Genomic DNA, 23,876 nt, shown 5'->3' with positions numbered 1-23,876 from the left:
AAAAAAAATAAAAATTAGGATTGAAACTTCCAGAAGGACCTTACACAGGAGAACCTGAAGCAGTTTTGTCTGCCAGATTAGGGAGTGAGAGGTGAAATATTTTAATATTTTTGTGAGTTACCAGGTTTTTCAGTGTGTTTTGTTGTGTTTTGTGCTCCAGGTTCTCCAGGAAAAAAAAGGAGGAAAGCCTCTGGAGGCACCGCCCTGTCACCATGGGCTCCGTGGTGTGGGAATGTGGTTGAAATTCCAACAGTTAATTCATGCCACTGAAGGAGGGCTGAGAAAAGAAAAATAAAAGATTTTCTTGCACATCTCCTCCGGATCGAGCTGAGGATGCTGAACACAGAAACTCTTCCAGCTGGGAGGAACCTCAAGCAAAGCCTGGAAATATTCTGGTGACATAAAAAATTTGGATTTTTTTGGAGGAGCTGGAAGATCTGCCAGCCCCATTGGCGGGGTGGAAGGATGGCTTTGGGCTGGCTGCTCTGTTCCCTGTGGATTTGGGGGGGCTGGGTGGTCCCCACGGGGGGGCACAGCCTCTTCTCCTGCGAGCCCATCATCCTCAGGATGTGCCAGGACCTGCCCTACAACAGCACCTTCATGCCCAACCTCCTCAACCACTACGACCAGCAGACAGCAGCTCTGGCTATGGAGGTAAACCTGTTTTATTTTATTTTATTTTTCACAAATATAGCTCTTATTTTCCACAAATGTATCTCTTTTCTTCATATTTTATTTTATGTTTTATTTTATTTTAATTTAATTTTTTATTTTTAATTTATTTTATTTTTAATTTATTTTTATTATTTCATTTTATTTTTATTTTATTATTTTTTTAATTTTTATTTTATTTTATTTTTTCCACAAATAGAGCTCTTATTTTTCACAAATATATCTCCTTTTTCACATATATATATATATCTATAAATATATTTCACAATATCTAAATATTGTGAAATATATATATTTCACAATATCTAAATTTCAATATATATATATATATTTCATATATCTCTATATATTTCATAAATACATGTAAATATTCTATATAATTTATTATATATTATATATTATATATTTATATATAATCTATAATATATATTTATATATATTATAGATAATATAATAAATACATTATATATTATATATGTATTATGTATATATGTAATATATAATATATATATATATATTATATATGTTATATATATTATATACGTGTGTATATATATAAAATATTATATTATATATATATAATTTTTAATTTCGGCCTTTAGTTCACCAATAATTGATAAGAGAATCCAAAGGAGGAGGGGGAAAAAATAAAAATCAAGGTATTGAGTAAATCTCAACCTGTTCAAAAATTCCATGAGGGATTTATGTAGATTTGGTTTATTTGTGCCCAACTTCCTCAACCACTACAGCAAACAGCAGCTCTGGCAATGGAGGTAAACTTATTTTATTTTATTTTATTTTATTTTATTTTTCACAAATGTAGCTCTTATTTTTCACAAATATATCTCTTTTCTTCATAAATACATATATATTTCACAAATATGTATATCTATATATTTAATTTCAGCCTTTAGTTCACCAATAATTGATACGAGAATCCAAAAGGGGAAAAAATAAATCAAAATACTGAGTAATTCAAACGTAACCTCAAATACCATATTCTAAATAGTCAAAATATTCTGACTACAAATTCTGCCTAATTGAATATCACTGAATGGGAAATGCTCTTGGATGTGCTTGTTATTTTAAACACCTAAAATCTGATTTATACAAGACCTTTTCAGTCTGTTTTCCCTCCTACCCAAGGAGTTTCCTCACTTGGTGTTCCGTGATAAGACTAAAATAAATGGAAATTCAGAATATTAATCAAGTTGTTGCTCTCGACCTGTTCAAAATTCCATGAGGGATTTGTGCAGATTTGGATTATTTGTATTTTTTTAAGTGTTTGGGAACTCCTTGTAGGTGAATCTGTGAGAAATGAAAGAATAATTTGCTGTGTTTTCACCTTGGAAAGCTCTTCCCTGGCAGCACAGAAACTGAATTTCCATTGTCCTCGTTAAATAACCCGAAGCTTTAGCTTTGTGTGTGGTTTGTCTGTGGAAGAATTTGGTATTAAATGTGGTGAACTCTTTAAAATTGAAATATTTTCCCTTAAAATTTGCTGTGGGCTCGGATTGCAGTGACTCCTTTGGATCAGAGTCTGCAGGTCCTGATCATCCTGAAGGTGGAGCAAAAAAGAGGTGGATTTTATTATTATATATATTTTATTATAAAAGAGAGCAAAAGGAGTGGATTTTATTGTAAAAGAGTGCAAAAGGAGTGGATTTTATTATAAAAGAGTACAAAAAGAGTGAATTTTGCTGTAGAACCAGTTCTGACAGATCCTGAGGCCCTGGCAGAGAATTCCCTGGGATAGCAGAAGGTGTCAGGCCTGGAATGGGATTTAAGGACTCTTCCCACCCAATCCAGTCTGGAATTCAATTGTTTATTTATTATTTTTTATTCTCTAACCTATTTTCTGCTGGTTTCCTCCAATCCCCCTTTTGGATTGTGGTGTAGTTAAACCCTCCTGAGGTTTTTGGAAGCCTCAGATTTTTATCCCTCAGGCTTTTCCTCTCCAAAAGGAATCATTCCAGTTTTTCTCCCTGCACTGTCCTTCTCCAAGTCTTGGCCTTCCTTCTTGCACTTTTGCTGCTTCATTCCTGGGATAATTTGAATTCTCTTTCCCTTCTCCCTTTTTTTTTTCCTAGTCATGTCCTTGTCCAGGAGTGTGGACACCATTTCTGATTAAAATCCCACTTTTCCCTGAGAATGCCCAACATCCTGCTCGTTCTTCAGCCTTTTTTGTTGCACTTTAAACCCGTGCCTGAAACATAATTTTTACTTAAAACCCATTTGCTGGGAGAAGAGGAATAATTCTGTGGAGCCCCAGGTTGAGCTGGAACAATCCTGGTGAAATTATTTTTTGGTTTTTTTGTGGGAGCTTTCAGCCACAGAGAGGGGAAGGCAGGGTTGAGCTTTGCTTCTCTGCCCTCTGTGGTGCAAAAATTCTGAATTAAAAGCAGAATTTAGTGCCACAAAATGCTGCAGTCCCCACCAAAGCCATTCTTGTTGCTTCTCTGCCCTCTGTGGTGCAAAAACTCTGAATTAAAAGCAGAAATTAGTGGCACTAAACGCTGCAGTTCCCACCAAAGCCTTTCCTGTTGCTTTCTCTGCCCTCTGTGGTGCAAAAATTCTGAATTAAAAGCAGAAATTAGTGGCACTAAATGCTGTAGTTCCCACCAAAGCTTTCTCTGCTCTCTGTGGTGCAAAAATTCGAATTAAAAGTAGAAATTAGTGCCACAAAATGCTGCAGTCCCCACCAAAGCCATTCTTGTTGCTTCTCTGCCCTCTGTGGTGCAAAAACTCTGAATTAAAAGCAGAAATTAGTGGCACTAAACGCTGCACTTCCCACCAAAGCCTTTCCTGTTGCTTTCTCTGCTCTCTGTGGTGCAAAAATTCGAATTAAAAGCAGAAATTACCTGCCACAAAATGCTGCAGTTCTCACCAAAGCTTTTTCTGCTCTCTGTGGTGCAAAAATTCTGAGTTAAAAGCAGAAATTAGTGACACTAAATGCTGCACTTCCCACCAAAGCCTTTCCTGTTGCTTTCTCTGCTCTCTGTGGTGCAAAAATTCGAATTAAAAGCAGAAATTAGTGGCACTAAATGCTGCAGTTCCCACCAAAGCCTTTCCTGTTGCTTTCTCTGTCCTCTGTGGTGCAAAAACTCGAATTAAAAGCAGAAATTAGTGGCACTAAAGCTGCAGTTCCCACCAAAGCCATTCTTAGGGCTTAGCCCGGGGTGCGTGGGTGGCGTGGGTGTGTTTAACACTCCTTTTTTTGCCAATAAAATCAGCATTTAAGGCGATAATTCCAGTCCGGGGGTGGATTATGGGCCGTTTCCGAGACAAGGTGGATGCTGTGAGGAAAACAAAGCCTTATCAAAGATTAAATTCTCTCACTTCAGAGTTTTGAAACAGCAAAAAAAAGGATTCAAAATCCACAGCTTTTCATAAGCACATTCCCATTCCTTGTATGCACTTAAATATATATTTAAGAAGAGGGAATTTTTTAAATTATTTGGCTTTTTTTAGGCATTATTTAATGACTCAGTTGTTGTAGAGCACTCAAATGCTGAAAAGCTTTTAAATGTTGCATTGTGTGGCATTTTGTGGGAACACCAAACTCCCTCCCTGGTTGCTGTGGACATAAAATAATGTAGGAACAGAAAAACAGAATCAGGGTGATTCATTTTGTGTGCTGGAGGAAAGGCCTTGCAAAAATCTCTCGTTTGCAGAAGCTCTTTTTCTCAGCAGTTCCTGATTTAAGAAAGAAAAAACAAGAAGAATTCAGCTGGTTTGGGCACAATGAAACAAAGAATGGAGATGAAGCAAATATGAAAATAATATGAAAAAATGAGAATTATTGTAGCTGTTGTGTTGCCATCAATAAATAACAGTGGACTTCTCTTCCAGTACTGCTGGTTGCTTTAAAACTTATTTGTTATTTCTTGGGAAAAAAAAAATGGTTAAGTTGCCTTTTTTGTCACTTTAGGGTGATGTAAGTCCTTCATAATATTAATTAATTCCTTCTTAATTAAGTCTTTCATAATATTAAAGTCACATCATCATTGGGTTAGAGAATCAACAAAATCAGGGAATCCCAGAATGGTTTGGGATAAAGGAGATGTTAAAACTCATCCAAGTCCAACCCAGGTTGCTCCAGCAATCCCTGGACACTTTTAGGAATGAGGCAGCCACAAATTCTCTGGGAATTCTCTTCCACAGCCTCCCCACCTTCCCAGGGAAGGTTTTTTTTTTTTCCCAACATCCCCCCTAAATTCCCATTTTTCAGCCTTGAATGTGGAATATTCCATCGGGGTCCCTCGGTGCACTCCGGCCCCTGCTGGAATCAGCTCCTGCTCCTCCATTCCCTCCTGGGAAAGATAATTCCTTCAGCTTTCTGCTTTAATCCAGGAAGATTGGAGGGAGGGCTGCTGCATCCAGGGGCTTGGAGCATTATTTTATTCCCAATTATCCCTGAAGGATCTTGGTGCTTTTGGCAGAGGACAAACCCCAATCCAACCTGGCCACGACAGAGACCGAAATGAGAATTATTTTGCCTCTGCTCCAAAATAATTTGCCTCTGCTGTTCTAAAAGCAGCAACGAAGGAAGTGATGACTTCCCCAGCGATGAGGTGCTGGTGTGCAGGGCAGGGATTTCCCAGCTCCTGTGGAATTTCTGGGATGAGCTGTCCAGAGCTGGGAGCTGTCCAGGGATTTTCTCTTCCCAGCTCCTTCCCCGCGGTGCTGGCACACCCAGCGTGCTCTGAGGTGTCTGTGACATTTCCCATAACCTGCTGACAGGCTGGTTTGGGGCAATATCCACCAGGAATTGCTGGTAAAACTTCCCTCCCAAATATTCCTGAGGATGGTGCAGGATCAGGATGACGCTGCTCCCATAAATCCATAAATCCTGAGCTGGTGGAGAAGTCAAATTACCCCTCTCCCCTCCAGGGAGCTGACCTTGTTTACCCATCTCTTTGGGTTATTATTGCTGCAAAGAATTATCTTCTGTCCCTTTTTCCATTTATTAATTCCTGGAAGGATTTGCTGCAAGCAGTGAGCAGTGGGGTTTATCCCCCTCCATGCAGTTTTTGTGGGCCAACATTTGGATCAGAAAAACGTGGAATTTGGTGGCCTGTTGGAGTTTGTGGCCATGCAACGACAGCTTTTGTCACAGGTGAAGAAAAGCGGTTTTAATTTGATGATTGCCGAGCTTTTTGAATTAAATAAGCTGTCACCACTTCTCTTTCCTCACCCTGATTTTTTTATGGGACTCCCACAAATGATGGTGGGGATCAAAGAGGCTTTAAAGGACTGGAGCCAGACACGGCTGAGGGCTGAACCTGAGTTTTCTTTTGGGATTAAACTGGAGGTCAAAGGCTCTAAAAAGGAGCTGATGCAGTCACCATATGGCCAGGGAGATAATGGCTCTTCCTCTGCGCTCCATTCCCATTTTCCCTATTTAAAAAAGAGCAGCATTTGGGACTCAGGGATGCAGCTGGGTTGGCCAGGAGGTGGAAAAGGGGGAAATGTAGGAATTTGGTTATCCTGAAGCTGATTTGGGGTTTGCAGCTTAAAGGAAGAAGGTGGAAGAGCAGAGGAGCAATGTCCACTCGTGTGCTGATCCCACCAGGAAACCAGGACATTGATTTAAATAAACCTCCCCCCCCCAGTCACAGATTTTTGGAATATTTAGAAGTTAATTTGCCACAGAATATCCAGCTACAGATGTGAGGACATCTGATTTTTCATACTCTATTTCAGATTTAGTGGTTTTGGTGTTCCCAGAGGAGAATCCCAGTGAGCTGCCACAGAGCTGCAGGGTCTGTGTGCCCTTGCCAGCTCTATTTTTGTCACCTTTGGAGTCTTAGTCCATTTTTTCCACCTTTTTTTTTCTTTAATTAGAAGAGCCAGAGGGTGTTTAAAATGGAATCAACAGAAGGCATAGCTATATTTATTCCCAGCCCAGTCTCAAACATCTGGGATAAATGGAATTTTTCCGGCAGAGTTAGGTCAGGTATTAAGTGTCTCATTTAGTGAGTGTTTCTTTCCTAATAATCACCAAGGGCGGGGAGAACGTAGAGTGGCAAATCCTTAAATTCTTACCCCCTTAATTCCTTTTTTCCTCCTGCCTTCCCTGTCCACCGTATCCCAAATTTCAACACATCTCCTTGGCTTTCTGCACTGCTCAGTTCTGCCTCCCAGACTCCTCCTGGAAGCACAAAGCTGCTGGAGAAGAGGGATTTAATCAGCTGCTGTTTTGTAAGCACCCTGATCTCAGGCACTAATTTGCAGCAAGGATTAATTTTCTCGTTAGCACCGGCTCATTGTGATCCCCCCCCCAAGAACAATGGGATCACAGGGATGGGAGAGATACTCCAGCTGATTAAAGCCTTCCATTTCATTAATTTTATATTCTCTCACCTCCAGCTGGAAATTTTTTTAACCTTGGGAAAAGAAGCACGTCAAGGTTTTAGGTTTGTTTTATCGTTAAAGCAGAGCTGGAATTGCAGAGATGCCCAAGGAATTCCTGCTCAATATCCTTGGGAATTCCTGCTCCAGGAGTATCTGGGGCTCCTCTTGTTTGAAATGCAGCAGCCTCTGGTTCAGGCTTGATCTGCAAAAGTGTCATGCAAAGGTGAAATCCTTAGTGGGAACAAAAAATCTGGGAAGAACCAGAGCTGTTACATCCCCCAGCAGGTTTGGTACAAAAATGAGCGTGATCTGACAATTTTTGTTAAAAGGAGCTTTCCCAGGGAGCAGAGCCTTGGATGGGCTCGTGTTCCAGGAAAATCCAGTGGGCTCTGAGATAATCAGGGTGGATATTGCAGATTCCATGGATAGGGAATAATTCTGGTTGTTTGGACGGGAAGGGACGTGATAATTTGCATTCAGATAAAACATAAAACACAGGGCTCTGTGTTTGGTGGAGCTGCTCTGAGCTTGGTGGAGGCTGAAGGGAGAAAGAGAAGATTTGGCTGTAAATCTTTGGAAACAGTTAATCCAGACAAAGTCACGTCCAGGGATACACTTTGGAATTTTGGGCTGCTGCTGCTGCTGTGTGCAGTGAGTGATTTGTGTTTGTGGTAATTCCCAAAGTTGACAGGACACAGGGAATGGCTTCCCACTGCCAAAGGGAAGAGTTGGATGGAATATGGGGAAGAAATTCCTCCCTGTGAGGGTGGCGAGGCCCTGGGATGGAATTCCCAGAGAATTTGTGGCTGCCCCTGGATCCCTGGAAGTGTCCAAGGCCAGGTTGGAGCAACCTGGGATAGTGAGAGGTGTCCCTGTCTGGCATTTCCAGGGGGGATGGATCCTTCCTGGGTGGAACAATCACAGGGAGCAACCTCTGAACATAAAATAATGTTCCTTTCCTATCCCTGCACTCCAGGAAAGCAGGGAAAGGCACCCCAGGGCTGATCTTCACAGGGCAGCCTGAAAGAACCAGCACCAAAAAGAGATTCCCTCCTACAATGAACACAAAGCACACAAGGGGTCAAACTCCTGCCTGGAGATCACCAGTGCCCAAATATCAAAGCAAAATCAGAAACCCTGAATTTTTTTTTTTCCCCTGCTTAACACACGTTCCCCAAAGAATAATTTAAGAAACGCCGATTTTTAGTCTTTTCTGTTTGTTAATGAGAACAAGATGCCACGTGAGCGTTTTTAAAATACTGGCTATGGCAGCGAGAGGAAAAAAACAAAGAGAATAAAGATTTTGTGTTTATTTATTTTTTTAAACTGATAAAACCAAGGCTTGCACACTGGAGATGAACTCTGTCCCCACATTCATATTTGCTCGAATCCCAGATTAATCCCAAACAACGATTCCAGCGGAAATGGGAGAACAAAGTTAAGCCTTGATGGCTCAGTGCAAACATAAGGGGAAGAAAAGAAAAAAAAAAAAAAAAAAAAAAAAAAAAAGACTTTTATGTAAAGATTCAGCTGAAAGTCAACACTGCACGTCTTAATCAAGATGTATTCACAGGGGGATGTTTTCGGGGTCAGGGAGGCAGATGGCTCTGCCTTGTGCCTCGTTCTGCGGCAGCTGGTGCAGCCTTAAGGAGGAATTATTAGGAAAGGTGGAACAGGCACGGATTTATTTGGAATGGTTGAATAACAAAGCGCTGCACGGTCTGTTGTGGCTTGGCAAATGTGAATTTAGATGCTGGAGATTGTCGTGCTGCTGGAGCGTTTTGGGAATTATTTGTTTTGCCTTTCACCGCTCCCTCACCCTGCACAAGGTCACGGATGTTCCTTCCCATCTTTATATGATTTTTATGCAAAAAAATAGGCAATAAATAATGTTTGGCTGTGTAAATGCAGAGTGGCTTGGCTGGGATGTGCTTTTTGTGTTGGAAATTGGCTTTTCCCTGCTTGATGGTCGTTCCAGTTATAGGATAGAGGGATCCAGAGAGAAAACCACACCAGAGTGAGAAGACAAGGAATAAATCTGGATTAACTTCAGCACCAAGGAGCAGCTGTCAGAAATATTTGTCTTGCTGGCATGGCTGTAGTTTCCTTCTTTGTTTTGTGAGGCATTAGTGAGTTTAGAGGAAGTTCAGATGTTTTTTTTATGGATTTGGGACACCTTGCACAATCCCAGGTCGCTCCAACCTTTTCCAGAGATCCCGGAAAAGCCACAACTGTTGGGGAATTCCAGCTGTTGGAGCATCCCTGTGACCTCCTCTGGAGCTGCTCCAGCATTTCCATGTCCTCCTAACTCTGGGAGCACCAAAACCACACTCAGTACAGGGATATATTTGTGATATTCTGCAGATTTATCCATTTTCTCCCCAAACTCCCGACGTTCAGAAGAACATCCCCACAAATCACCGGCGGCGGTGACGCGCGCAGCGTGAAGAATTTCCCGTCGTTTCTTCGGTTTGTTTTGAGTTTGTTTTCTTTTTTTTAATCTTCAATAAACCCCCTGCTGCTTTTTACATGCCCTGCTTTTGGTGCTGAAGACACAACAAGTTTTCCTTTCTGTGTCATTAGTGGTTTTATAGGGCTCGTCCTCCCCGCTGTCTCTTTTACGAGGTGCCATAATCAAGACGTGCCATATTTATATTTTTATGGAGCAGCTATTTTCTGTTTTTTTATGGAGTAGATGATGGATGAGATGCAGCGCTCGTAGACTGATTGACAAAACAACTCCAGAGCCCTTCAGTCGAGGGGATTATTCAGCATCTTCACAGGAGAACATTAAATTCTCCTGTTGGATTTGGGAGTCGCTCCTTCCCAGTTTCTCTGTGATCTCCTATCAATCAATTTGATGCAATTAACTGGATGTAGAACCAGCACAAAGTTTGATGCTCAAGTCCCTCAAATTTTCTTTCATTTTGGTTCATTTTTAAGACTTTAGAAAGCTTTGTAATCTTGTTTTTAACGACAACCTTTCCCATTTTCTTCCCATTTCCCGTTTTCCTCCCATCTCGAGGATTTGGCCGGGATTCTCCTCCCGTGTCCCGCGGAGTTGTTCCTATGGTTACCCCCTTTTTGTGGGGGGACAAAGGTTGGCATCTGGCTCCTCCCGAGCCAAATTCTGCCCTTTGACTCCCTCCCCTTTTCACACCCCTCGCTGAGCTTGGCCTCCTGCTCCATCCCAGGCTTGTCAGCCGGGGGGTTCCCATGGAAACGGGGAAGGAAATTTGAAAAGAGAAGCACAAAAGGGGCTGCTTGATTTGAATTTGAACCAAGGGAAGGAGGGAAGGCTCCTCGCGGTTCATCTTTGTGCGGTGTGGAAACCCCCGGAATTTATCTTCAGAAAGTTTGCTTTCAATTTGTAAACTTGTTTATATTCCCTGTTTCTTGGTTTGGAGGACAAAAGTTGTCACGTCTGTGGTGCTGAGGGAGGAGAAACATCTTTTTTTATAAATTCAGGGAGAAAATTCTGGTCAATGCGCTGGTTTTTCTTCTCCCTCCTCACTGCTCACAAAGCATCACTCACATTTCTAAAAAGCATTTTTTCCCCTGAAAACTCGCATGTATTACATATTTTCCACTCCGTTAGGGTTCAGTCATATTGTCAATTATCTGCATCATGTCTCTGCGGGGGAGTGGACGAATTGTGTGTCCTTGAGAATCAGCAGAGCCAGTGCTGAATCCTCTGCTCTTGAGAATTCAATTTTTTCCCCCTCCTTATTCTACATTTTAACCCTCACGGTGCAGGTGCAACACTGGAGATGGAACTGCAGAGGATAATGAGGTTGTAAAGTTTGACCTTGGATTTCAGATTTGCTGCTTGTTGTCAATAATGAAGAGGGAAAATAAAAAAAAAAGGCGAAGAAACAAAAATATTGTGGGATTGGCAGCGTTTTATCTGCATATTTTACAAACGTGTTTAAATTATAAGGTTTGATATAAACGCGTTAAAAGACACAGGGAAATAATTTTGCCTCCAGGTTTTTCTCTGTGGGTTTTTGAATGGCAGATGATTTGATTCTTCCAGAAAAGGGCTTTACCTCACTGTCCAAGGAAAAGGAGTTGTTTGGGGATCCGTTCTCCAAATCTTGCGGCTGAAACACCGACCCTGCAGAGCGCTCAGACCTTTCCTTCCCTCTTCCTTTTGCAAATCATTCCTCACAATAAAACCTTCAGCGAGTGGCATCACAAAAAAAAAAAAAAAAAAAAGACAACACAGTTCTCCAGATCCACCCGCTGCTTTTTTTATTCCCTGGCACCACGGGGGCTGCTTTTGTCTGGGAATTGCAAACTTCCAGGCTTTTAATATTTAGCCTTTGCCTTCCCCCTCCCACTTTGCAGTGGCTGCCTTGAAGATTCCAGGGTCACGGAGGGGACTCGGGAGAGCCGGGATGAGGATCTGTGGCTTTGGGATGTCCTGCAGTGGGAGCTGAACCATCAGAGAGGGGAAGTGGGACGGATTAAAGGACAATTTTTTGATCTCTGGCTGTCAGTGCTGATGGGAAGCAGTGGGAGCCGGGAGTGAAGGAAGAGCTGAGCTCAATTAAAGGATGCACAGACACTCCTCCCCACTCTGCTGCCCCATCCCGCTGCTTCCAGCTCTTTTTCCTTCCTTGCCCTTCAGCTCCTGCTCTTCCCTCAGCTGCGTGTTCCAGCCTTTTGGGCACTTTTATAGCACATGAAAGGGGTTTTGCAGTTATTCAGTGGGAAAATGTTCTCAGCCCCTCTTGAATCTCCCTTCAATGCAGCTTTTCCTGCTTTTTGCACTCTGATCCCACTGATTCCATTCTGTGCTGATTCCCTCCTTCCAAACTCCCCTGCAGCATATTCCATCCACATCCTGACATTTTTTAGGAGTGTCATTTGCTGTTCAAAAATGATTTTAAAGGGGTTTTTCCACAGCATCCACAGATATTTGCTTTTCTTTATTCCGTTTAAAACATTGGAATTATCCTCTTGCAGAACAGTTGCATAATCTTTGTGTGTTCCCTCTTTTCCCTCACTCATGTCCCCTCTCTCTTATCAATCCCATTATTGTTTGGCCTTGTCCTCCTTGTGAGTGTTCCAGAGATTTTCCCCAAAATTCTGTCTGTGGTACAGAAAAGAGCTGGGGACAAACTCCTGGCCTCAACAGGGAGAAAATCCCAGAGTTTTGAGGGCAAAATATTCTTTAATCTGTTTTGAGAGCACAAAAAAACCCTTTCAAGGTGCCGCAGAAACAAATTAATGGAGGCACCGTGGGAATTCCTGTCAAATATTTATCTGGTGAATTATTAACTGAAAAAAAATCAAATCCAGGGGCTTGGGTTTGTCCTCAGTTTGATGAGTTTTGCTGAGGATTTTGGGATTGGTGGTTCAGAGTTGGGTAACAGCTGTCTGGCCAGTGGAAAAGTGGGATACAATTGCAATTATTTTTAATTCTTTTCCCCCTTGTCTTCCCCCTGTAGCGTTTCAGCTGTGACCTCATTAACTTGGCCCTGAATGGAAGGGAGAGTATTGTCTGATGAATCTTAAATTTTAATTTACAGCTGCTGCGTTCACACATGTTTTCTAGACACGGTTAGCGGTTTAAAAAATGGTTAAAAATTGAAGTCGCCCACTAATTATCTTAATTCTTCTATTTAGAAGCGTAAATTAATTTTCATTTAATCCCTTGGAGTAAAATTGAGGTATTCTCAGTCTTAACTTTTCTGCATTATTGTCTGGTGAATTAAGAGGCCTGTTTGGTTGCCCTCTTGTAATTCCTTAATTGGGGAAGAGAAATTTATATTGGGATGGACAATATTTTTTTTAATTAAAAAAAATCCCAATAAATTCAGTCAGTGTTTGTTTGTTTGTTTGTTTGTTTGTTTGTTCAGAGCCTACAGGCTCGCTGTAGAATTATAACCATGAAAGAAAAGGAAAAATCTCTTTTCCAAACACTGAAGTTTTCCCCCAAACCCACCTCAGTTGTTTTTGTCCAGCTGTGCAGGTGGAGCTTTGGAAGAATTTCATGGCTGATACCAAAATATGGGAAGTTGTTCCTGAGATTCAGCTAAAGGTCACCTCTGTATTTCTGTAGTGGCTTTATTGGCTTGCTCACAGTACAGGATGATTTTGTGTGGACCATTCTTGGTCTTTCACCCAGACTTTCAGGTAAATTTACAGGTTTTTCCTAAATAAAATCTGGATTATGTCATGATCCGGCCACATCTTCCCAATTAACACATGGGAAAAGTGGTGAGACTTTTCTGGTGTTGGAAATCGGCTGAAAATCACCTCCACACCCTGAGAATCCTCACAAACAAAATAATCTGGGGTTAAAAATCGTGAAATCCTTGTTCTTGGGGAATGGGAGGGAAGAGAAGCTGTGGTGGAATAAATACAGAATTAAATGGGAGGTGCTGGCCAGTTGAGATTTGGTGGTGGAGCAGCTTGATTTGGGCTCATCCTACTCCAGTAAATGCAGAGAAATGAGGAAGGAATTCTTCCCTCTGAGGGTGGGATGGAATTCTCAGCGGAATTCGTGGCTGTTCCATCCCTGGAAGTGTCCAAGGCCAGGTTGGAGCAGCCTGGGATAGTGGGAGGTGTTGGGGTTGATGAGCTTTAAGGTCCCTTCCAACCCAAACCATTCCATGATTCTGTGATTTAGGGGACAGCAGAGTTTGTGGAGAACAGACCAGGAAAACCATAAAAATCCTGAATTATTTATGCACATGGAGCAACCTGCTGATTTTTGAATTATTTCCACTCAAAGACAGCTCAGTGTCCTGGACTGGCAGTGAAACCCAACCAATAACAGAAAAAAGAATATAATATCTTGATTAGAATGATTCTAAACAATACATTTTAATTCTTCCTCTGTGAAATATCCTCAGTTTTGAGGCCCAAAGATGCAATTTTTCTCTCCCATCCAGCACGTGTGTATGTGTGGTTTTGCTGGGATATGGATTTAACAGATGGTCTGCAGTGTTAGACTGAGGCACAGCTGTTAAAATATCAGCATTCATGTTGCAGACACATTTTGTTCACTATCCAGGGTAATTTTTATAACTTTAATCCAACAGATTATGTTCTTACTTCAGTTTGCATCGTGTTATTTATTGATATTGCTGTAGTGGATCGGGGCCGTGCTCTGCTCCTTCCCAACACCAAAAACCACTTTTTGGGGACTTTTCCGTGGAGAAAATGGATCATTTTATCCCCTGAGTACTTCTGGGGTTTAATTTGGGCAGTAACTGTGAGGCAGAAACTTTGTGGGTATTGCAGGATCACTTCTTGAAGGATTTAGGTGAGATTTCTTTTTGTAGGAGAAAAAAAATCAGCAAAATTCACTTATTTAATCTCTTCCCAAGGAGTTGCTGGTCCTGATTGTAGCCAGGAAAGACAGGAGAGCTGTTGGATGGTGATTCCTTTTGGAGAACAGTCTTCAACATCCCCAGCTCAGTTTTATTCCCACTGAATCCACTCTGATTTCCTCGTGGATGGAGCCAGGTGGGAGAATCCTGTGGGAGAATTCCAGCTGCCAAAAGAGTAGCAGACAAAACTTCCCAAAATTCATTCAGGGTGGATGGATTTGACTTCTGCTCCTGGATTTCTCAGCCTCCAGCCCCTCCTGGCTGCCAAAATCCTGCTCTGACAGCCCTGGTGCCTCTTCTCTGCCCTGCTGTGGGGCTGAGCCTCTGAAATTCGCTTTAATTTACCTTAAACCCAAGTCAGGGTGGCAGAGGAAGAGGATAAATAAATGTTTGTCCCTTGTGAAAGTGTCTTAGGTGGCAGCTGGGATTTGCCCTCGTTTTGTGGCCATTCGATGACAACAAAGTTGACATTTAAGGCAGGCAGAGCCCTGCAGGTCCTCATGGCTGGTCTGCCAAGAAGCATTTGGGCTTGAATGTCAGAATTCAGGGAGCAGGAGCCTTCTGCCATCCCCATCCCAGTGGAAAACACAGAGATCCCATAGTCTGCATTGGCTTGGAATGTTAAACACCCTTGGACATCCTGCTGCTCCAGCTGGGTGAAAAACCAAAGTCACACGTGAAGCAGTGGAAGTCAGGGAGCCTTTGAGAATAAAAAGTGAATCCTCTTCAGTGGGGAGTGTTCAGAGTTCCTGACGTTTGGAAATTCAGCTTGTCTGGTTGTGTTCTGCGGGGTTTTAATGTTGTGCGTTTTCAAAAGCTGTAAAAAATGGAAAAGGGAGGCGAATACAAATAGTGGCTTTGAATTTTGGCTGCGTCCTTATCTGTATTTTCCATCCCATTTGTGATTTAGAGAAATCCTCCCCCCTTTTTTTTTGTCTTTTTTTTTTGACCACTGAAAAACCTGATCTGGCTGTGAATTTCATCCGGCCAGTGTCAAATCCTTGAACAAATCCCACCAAACGCTTCTTTTCCTCCTTTGCTCTGCAAGAGAAGTTTTTGAGCAGTGAAATTGCCACACTCCTCTCTCCTGTTGTTTTACAAGGAGAAGGAGAAGGAGAAGGAGAAGGAGAAGGAGAAAGGAGAAGGAGAAAGGGGAGAAGGAGAAAGGAGGAGAAGGAGAAGGATGAGGGGAAGGAGAAGGATGAGGAGAAGAAGGAGAAAGGAGAAAGAGAAAGAGAAGGAGAAAGGAGGAGAAGGGGAAGGAGAAGAAGGGGAAGGAGAAGGAGGAGAAGGAGAAAGGGAAGGAGAAGGGGAAGGAAAAGAAGAAGAAAGGAGAAGGAGAAGGGGAAAGGGAAGGAGAAGGAAAAGAGGAAAGAGAAGGAGAAGGGGAAGGAGAAGGAGAAAGAAGGAGAAGAAGAAAGGAGAAGGAGAAGGAGAAAGGAGGAGAAGAAGGAGAAAGGAGGAGAAGGACGAGGACAAGGAGAAGGAGAAAGAAGGTCGTTGTTGCTCCACTTCTCACTGCGGGTCTCCTTCCCCTCCCCACGGTGACAACAGCACTGGAGCATTTCCCAGCAGGCCTGGAAGCTGTGATCACACTCCCACTGGGAATGTCATCCTTGCAGGAGATGGGAATGTGTCATTTCTATGAAAAACAGCATTTTGATGAGATTTACAGCTCCTTCCCCAGAGTCTCTTCCTCACCCAGGCAAAATGTCTTTATTTAACAGTATCTGAAATACAATCCAGAGGATGGTGGATTTATTTGTGGATTTATTTCCCTGATAATATCCCTCTGGAATTCTCCCAAGCCCATCACAGCAGGCACATGGAGAGGCAGGAGGAAGCCCAAACCCTCTCAGCTGCCACCAACCCAACGCTCCCCACAAATGGAATTGGTGACCAGGACCACCCATCTGCATCCCCCCATTCCCAAAACACCAATCCCACATCCAGGGAAGGTGCAGACTGACAGATGGACGCCGTCTTCCAGAGGAACTTTGGAATTTAAAATGCAGCAGGAGAAATCTTTAAAGAACAAGAGCAGATGGCTTTGCTTTTTGGACCTATAGGCAGAGATTAATGTCATTCTCTGTCTTTTAACTGCTTCCCTCTTTATCCTCCTTTTTATTTATTTTTTTTTTCCTGCAGAAATTAACCTTGGCTGTCTGTCTGCAGACAGAAAGCTTGGGATGGTTTTTCATGATTGCAGGTACAAGGTACAATAATTGGCCTTGGGTTTTTAAGTGAATAACAAGGTGAAGGCCTAGTTCAACCTATAGCATGGAAAAAAATATCATTTAAACCCACAGTAATTACTTGTGTTTTTTATTACTATTATTATTGTTGGAGTTTCTTAAATAACAATTTAAATGCAGCCATTTATTTTTAGTGCTAAGGTAAAAACAATCTGATTTTTTTTTTCCCTTCTCAGCCCCTAAAGCAGTGCAGGGGTAGTCTAGTCAAGATTTTTTTTAAATCAAGATTTTTCCAGCTGCCAAATGATGAGATCTGGGGTATTGAAAAAGCTGTGGGGTTCACACAAATCATTGGGAACAGCTTTATTCCCTGCTGAAGGTGAAAAGCTCAACAGGCAGCCAGAGCTGTGCCCAGTTTGCCTTCTCATACCTGTAGCACTGCGAGAAACCAGAAAATAATTCCAAAAATAAAAGTACACCTCAGTTTCCCAACAGGGAAGTAGGTGGTGAGGTAAGCTGGGGTGTGCTCTGTGCCAGGAATTCTCACTGGACGTGTCTTGGCACCGAGCACCCGGAGCAGGCTTGGGCAAAGCCACCTTTTTTTTGCCTTCAGAAAACAGAAGAAAACTCTGCAGTGCCAGAGTGACGTGGAGTTGGGTGAGTTGGGTGGATTCCAGGAGAAACAAACTCACCCCTGCACACCTGGCTGTGTTCACGGCCCTCGCTGCCACCTTTGATTTCATGGCATGACCCAGCCAAAACTGGGTGGGGAAAAAGCAGAAATGGCCCCGATTTTCTGCCAAGTTCATGCCCCAGGTCTCTGCTTTTTGCTGTTCTCTGTGAACATTCCCTGATTTTCTTTAGGAAGCAGCAGCTGGGTTGAGGCAGGACCTTGTTTTATCCCAGCAGCTCTTCAGTGTGAACCTGGAAAAAACATTTCCAGGTGGAGTGTGAGCCCCCAGCAGCGTGGGGCTGCGGGGTCCAGTGAATCCAGAGAGGTTCACAGGAGTCTGGGGAGATGGAAAATAAATTCCCAGAGTCTCCAGGAAATGGATTCTGCTCGTAAGAGCAGCAGGCTGAAGATGCTCAGTGGAAGCAGGAGCTGTCTGCAGAGTTAAATCCAAAACAGATCCAATTCTCCAGGGGAGGCAGCCTGGAAGGCGATGCCCTTTGAGACAAAATTCCCGATTTTTTTTTTTTTCCCTGATGAACAGCGAGCTCCATCAAAGGCCGGGAGATTGAGGACAAAGAGCAGCTCATGTGGCTGCTCCGAGCCAGGGATGTGCCCCGAGGCAGCTGCTGCTTCCACCCGGGAATTGCAACAGCAATTGAGAGTCATAGCATCACTCTATTCCCAGGAGCCTGAGGGGAGAAAAGTTCCCTCCTTCCCTCTCCGGGTTTATGGAGATGCTTCCTGTTTAGTTCTCTGATCAAAGAATAGAATGTATAAATAAACAGAATGGTGAAAGGTCACCCAAGTAATTCGGTTTAAATCCTGCAAGGTCGCTTCCCAAATAACAGCCAAAGGTCTGCGTGAAATAAAATAATTTGGTTTTAATATTATGTCTCAGTGCTGTGAGGTCTGAAATTGGAACTCTGTTCTGTGGTGTATTTACAGTTTGGGCTACTGCTCTTGTTTTGTAACCAGAAGTGAGGATTTGTTAGGAAAATTATTTGGAGTGGAGGAAGATGTACACATTCCACCTCTCCTTTGGCTTTTATCCCTTGGAGGATGGAACGAGGGGATTTTTAAGGTCCCTTCACACAACACCTGAGTGGCAAAGCAAAGAGCAAGGAGAGTTTCTCTCTTCCCCGGCATTTATCTCTTCCTTCTCTTGGCTTTCCCAGGACTCAGGCCTGAAACACTGAAATCAGTTTTGCTGCCACGCCTCCTCTTGCCCTCATCCTCTTCCTTTTTCCTCCTGGAGTTGCTCGCCAGCCCTTTTTTCTGAAGCACATCCCATTTAACAGAGAGCCTTTTGTTCGGCTCGATGTCATAACTTGCACCGAGTCCTTGGGCAAGAGCATGAAAAGAGCCTTTTAATCTCCCCGTGTTCATTTTTAATAGGGAACAACATAATCAGTAGGTGGAGGTGACTTTTCATCTCAGGAGCTGTGAGGTGGGGAAGACAATTTGGAGATAATTTTTGGGGTGCTTACACAGAGGGAGCTGCCCACAGGCACAAATGCTGGCTCAGGGCGAGTGAGTCTCTTATTCTCTTTCACCAGGAGGGATTTTTTTTGTTGTAAGGATTTTTCTTCTCCTCTTCTCCAGCTCAGATTCCTCATGATTTTAAAGTTCCCAGGATTGTTTAGGCTGGAAAAGATCTTTGAGGTCATCAAGTCCAACCTGTGATTGATCCTCACCTTCTCACCAGCGCGGAGCTCTGAGTGTTGTTCCTTGGACACCTCCAGGAGTGGGGACTCCAAACCTCCCTGGGCAGCCCCTCCTGATGTTTAACAGCTTTTCCATGAGGGAATTCCCTCAGATGTCCAACCTGAAGCTCCCCAGGCACAGCTTGAGGCCGTTTCCTCCTGTCCTGCCCCTTCACCTGGAGCTGTTTGCACACCTTGGGATACTCTGAGGTCTCTTCCTAAACGGTTCAGCCTCTGCAACTCCACCAAAACCAAACAGATTTTTTAACAAAGGCAAAATAGCAGGAAAAGAGGAACTTTGGGAGCATCTTTTCTAACTGGGAGGTGTGTCAGATGGAAGTAGGGGAGGAATTGCCAGGAGAACTTGAAATTAAGGTGGAGGTTTGTGAAAACTTGCAGTGGCAGGAGGTGAAGCTTTGGGATTGGGGCAGGCGTGAAAACAGGAACTCTTTTTCATGAAGTTGTAACTTAATTTTCTCATTTTCAAGGCTTTTTGGAAAGAAGGGAAGGTAAACTCTTACCAGAATAAAAGTGGAGTTATTTTATTTTCTCTTTCCATTAAGTAAGGACTTTCACCTCCAGCTTTTCCAGGCAGGTGTTGCAACTCCCTGGAATCAATTTCTTGGATCCATGTGGTCAAACAATGGCTTTAACTCTGCTGTAGACAACAAATACTCACAAATAAATATACAAATAAAAATAAATCTGAAGTACATATCCAGCCAAACAAAAGGAGTTCCTTGAGTAACGTGAGCCAGTAAAATGTAAATATTCCCCAACTGCTGCTGCCTTTCCCCTGGTTGAAAACTCTGGAGCCTCATCATGTTCTTCCTGCAAGTTGTTGCTGAATTTCATGGGATGTTTGAGAAATTAAGGGGATTTAATCAACTTGGTGAATAATAATGATGTTTTAAAACCACCACATTAAAATGGTTATGTCTTGTATTCCCAAAATTAACCTTTGGAAGAGTAAAGAGGTGATAAGGGAGAGGTGAAACTTTTCCTTATAATTCCCAGTATTTGCGATTTTCTGGTCACAGAAAATGACCCACTTTTTCTAGTTAGATCAGTTCTACTCTGTAGTTTGGAAAAAGAAAATGCTGAATTGGTTTTTAAACACTTCTCAGGAAATTGCTGCTTGAGAATGTAATCTTCCTGCAGCTCCTCTTCAGCTGCACTCGTAACAAGATTTAGGATTTATGTGTATTTTTATATAGCAGGTTCATTTGTGCTTCAGCTACTGCACCGCAAAATCCAAGGATTAGAATTCCTGCTCCTTAATCCTGCTGGGCTGTGGAGAAAACCCTGGTATCCAAATAATGGACTTCTTCTAAAACTCTGTGTGGAACAAAGCTATTGGTGAAGCCACTGTCACCTTTTCCCTTTGAGCTGTGATTTGAAATATAAATCAGGAAAAGAAGTGGATTTTTTTCCAGTCTGGGGTTTGCTTTATTCCAGAATTGGAAATCTTAAATGTATTCCAATATTCTCTAATTCCATTCTCACGGGAATATCATTGATCTTACATTGATATCTGAAGACTTGGTGAGGCTTTGGATGGTGGTAGGTGCCACAGAGGTTTGGAATAAAACATTGATTTATTCTTGGAGAGTTTTAAGGACAAACCATAAAAACCAAGAGCAGAATGAAGCCACACTGGACAGTGACATGGATTATCACCATGCACCAGCTTCTTCTGAGACATAAATCCCCGTCCTGTTTATTTTTCCTTCTTTATCCTTCAGGAATTCTGCAGACCAGCTGTATTTACGTAACTCTGATAGATTTTGTCTCAGAACTTCCGAGGAGTGTCGCTGTCAGATACCCAAACCTGCTACAAAGCACCACAAGAGCACGAGACACTGGTTATTTATTCTGATTTTTTTATTTTTCCAGCTTTTGATTTCATGGTGTTTTCTGATGCTTAGGCAGAGAGTGACCTTTTTACCTGTGCCTTCACAGCCCTGGAAGTTCTGTGGCTGTGTGGGAATTTAAATAACTGGGATAACGTGCGGGCTGGGAATGTTTTCCTCCCACGGATACACCTTCATGAGAGAACTGAAACCCACCCTCAGGGGAATATATATATATATCCATCTAATTCCCACTGATTTTAACACAGATGGAGGATATAAATATCCCTTGGGAATATTTTCACCATCCTCCACAGTCCTAAAACCTCCAAGTTCTGTCCTGGTGCTCCTTTCTCCCAACCAGCCTCAAGGTCGCGGTTACGGCCGCGATGAGACAAAAGCGAAACATCCCACGAAAAAGTGCTGGTTGCAGCTATTGAATTCTCCTTTTTTTTTTCCCCTTTGGCAGCCCTTCCACCCCATGGTGAACCTGGAATGCTCCCGGGATTTCCGTCCCTTCCTGTGCGCCCTGTACGCCCCGGTGTGCATGGAGTACGGGCGGGTGACGCTGCCCTGCCGCCGCCTCTGCCAGCGCGCCCACAGCGAGTGCTCCAAGCTCATGGAGATGTTCGGGGTCTCCTGGCCCGAGGATATGGAGTGCACCAGGTGAGAAAATAACCCCCATTTTTTTAAATTCAGGATAAAATTTTTTACTCCCGTCCGGGGTGTTTTATGGCCCAAACAAAGCGGGTGCTTTAAAATGTTTTCCGTCGCAAAGCGGACGCGTTTTCCTTCCCGGTTTGCCAGCAGCATTTCCTGAGTTCCTATTTCTGCCTTCCTGGCAGTGAGTTCCTATTTCTGCCCAGGAGATGAGCTGAAAGTTGGCTGGGTTTGATGAGGGTGAAATCTCAAAGCTGTTTGCAGAGCATGTCCCCCTTGCTGAGCTGCAAACAGCTGCGTTCGGCTTTACGTTGCGCAAATAAGTTTATGGAAAAACGATCCAATGGTGTTCCAAGGTGTTTGAGACAGAATATGCATGAAATTAAAAGCAGTGTCTTCATGCTTTGTTGTTTTTTTATAAGTGGCTCCAACAGTTAATGAAACTGAGGAGCGCAAACAGGAAGAGATTGTTCACGGTTGGATTGGAGACAATGGAAAACAATTAAAACTATTTTAGTTAAATAACTCAGAGGATGTTTCTAGGTTACTGAGATTGCTCCAGCCTCTCCTTTGAAACTCCTCAGCCTCCAGTCAGAGCTTTATTTACACAAATACCTCCATCATAATTTCATTTATTAATGCTGGTGTCAACCTCACAAATACCTTCATTGTAATTCCATTTATTAAAACGGGTGGCAGTGCTAGTTGGAATTTTGGTGTCACCACCTCTCTGCCCTGTCTGATGGCAGTTGCTTAGGAAAGGCTTTAAAGCATTTTTAAAATCCTGCTGCCATGAGCTTGAATTCACAGATTTCTTGGGCTGGATTTTGCATTTTTACCTTCCTTCTTAAAGCCCAGATGGGGCTCCTCATCTGTTTTAGTTTTTCAACTTATTTTATAGTCTCAACATTCCGCTGTGGGATGAGTTTATGACTAAATAAATAGTGCAGAATTTTGTGGATTCCCCATTTTTTGGATTGTCTGGTTTTGCTGGTGTCAACTACACAAATATCTTCATCATAATTCCATTTATTAAAATGGGTGGCAGTGCTAGTTGGAATTTTGGTGTCACCACCTCTCTGCCCTGTCTGATGGCAGTTGCTTAGGAAAGGCTTTAAAATGTTTTTAAAATCCTGCTGCCGTGGGCTTGAATTCACAGATTTCCTGGGCTGGACTTTGCATTTTTACCTTCCTTCTTAAAGCGCAGATGGGGCTCCTCATCCGTTTAGTTTTTCAACTTATTTTATAGTTTCAACATTGTGCTGTGGGATGAGTTTGTGACTAAACAGAATTTCGTGGGTTCCCCATTTTCGGTTTTGCTCCGGTTGAAGTCACACCTAGAAATGAGGTTACCAGTCCTTGTAAATTGTAAAATTTCTTGTAAATGCCTCTTTTTAGGTTCCCAGACTGCGACGAGCCCTACCCTCGCCTGGTTGACCTCAACTTGGCCGGCGAGCCCACGGAGGAGGCCCCCATGGCCGTCCAGAGGGATTATGGCTTTTGGTGTCCTCGGGAGCTGAAAATCGACCCGGACCTGGGTTACTCCTTCCTCAGGGTCCGGGACTGCTCCCCTCCTTGCCCCAACATGTATTTCCGCCGGGAGGAGCTGTCCTTCGCCCGCTACTTCATCGGAGTCATCTCCATCGTCTGCCTCTCGGCCACCCTCTTCACCTTCCTCACCTTCCTCATCGACGTCACGCGCTTCCGCTACCCGGAGAGGCCCATCATCTTCTACGCCGTCTGCTACATGATGGTGTCCCTCATCTTCTTCATCGGCTTCCTGCTGGAGGACAGGGTGGCCTGCAACGCCTCCAGCCCCTCGCAGTACAAAGCCTCCACGGTGACCCAGGGCTCCCACAACAAGGCCTGCACCATGCTCTTCATGGTGCTTTACTTCTTCACCATGGCCGGCAGCGTCTGGTGGGTCATCCTGACCATCACCTGGTTCCTGGCGGCCGTGCCCAAGTGGGGCAGCGAGGCCATCGAGAAGAAAGCCTTGCTGTTCCATGCCAGTGCCTGGGGCATCCCGGGCACCCTCACCATCATCCTGCTGGCCATGAACAAAATCGAGGGCGACAACATCAGCGGCGTCTGCTTCGTCGGCCTCTACGACGTGGACGCGCTGAGGTATTTCGTGCTGGCCCCTCTCTGCCTCTACGTGGTGGTGGGAGTCTCCCTCCTGCTGGCCGGGATCATCTCCCTGAACCGCGTCCGCATCGAGATCCCGCTGGAGAAGGAGAACCAGGACAAGCTGGTGAAGTTCATGATCCGCATCGGCGTCTTCAGCGTGCTGTACCTCGTGCCCTTGCTGGTGGTGATCGGGTGTTATTTCTACGAGCAGGCGTATCGAGGGGTGTGGGAGACCACGTGGATCCAGGAGCGCTGCCGGGAGTATCACATCCCCTGTCCCTACCAGG

At 43.5% G+C, this 23,876-nt stretch overlaps 1 protein-coding gene across 2 annotated transcripts in view; it reads left to right on the top strand.

The window, feature by feature from the left end:
- The first annotated feature begins 256 nt into the window (after positions 1-256).
- FZD3 (frizzled class receptor 3) overlaps positions 257-23,876 on the top strand; it is a 40,737-nt gene continuing 17,117 nt past the window's right edge. The window contains exons 1-3 of one of the 2 annotated variants that reach the window (XM_083858349.1): positions 257-654; positions 21,269-21,405; positions 23,629-23,875. In XM_083858349.1, coding sequence (XP_083714475.1) covers positions 466-654; positions 21,269-21,405; positions 23,629-23,875 — 573 coding nt within the window. In that variant the 5' untranslated portion in view covers positions 257-465. Of the gene's footprint in view, positions 655-21,268; positions 21,466-22,857; position 23,876 lie in introns of both variants that reach the window. The other variant, XM_083858348.1, reaches the window with a different exon arrangement.

Source organism: Zosterops lateralis (genome assembly GCF_965231275.1).
Source record: "Zosterops lateralis genome assembly, chromosome: 3".
NCBI classification, from domain to species: domain Eukaryota; kingdom Metazoa; phylum Chordata; class Aves; order Passeriformes; family Zosteropidae; genus Zosterops; species Zosterops lateralis.
Note: the sequence above shows the minus strand (reverse complement) of the source record. Positions and strands in the feature narration are given on the sequence as shown.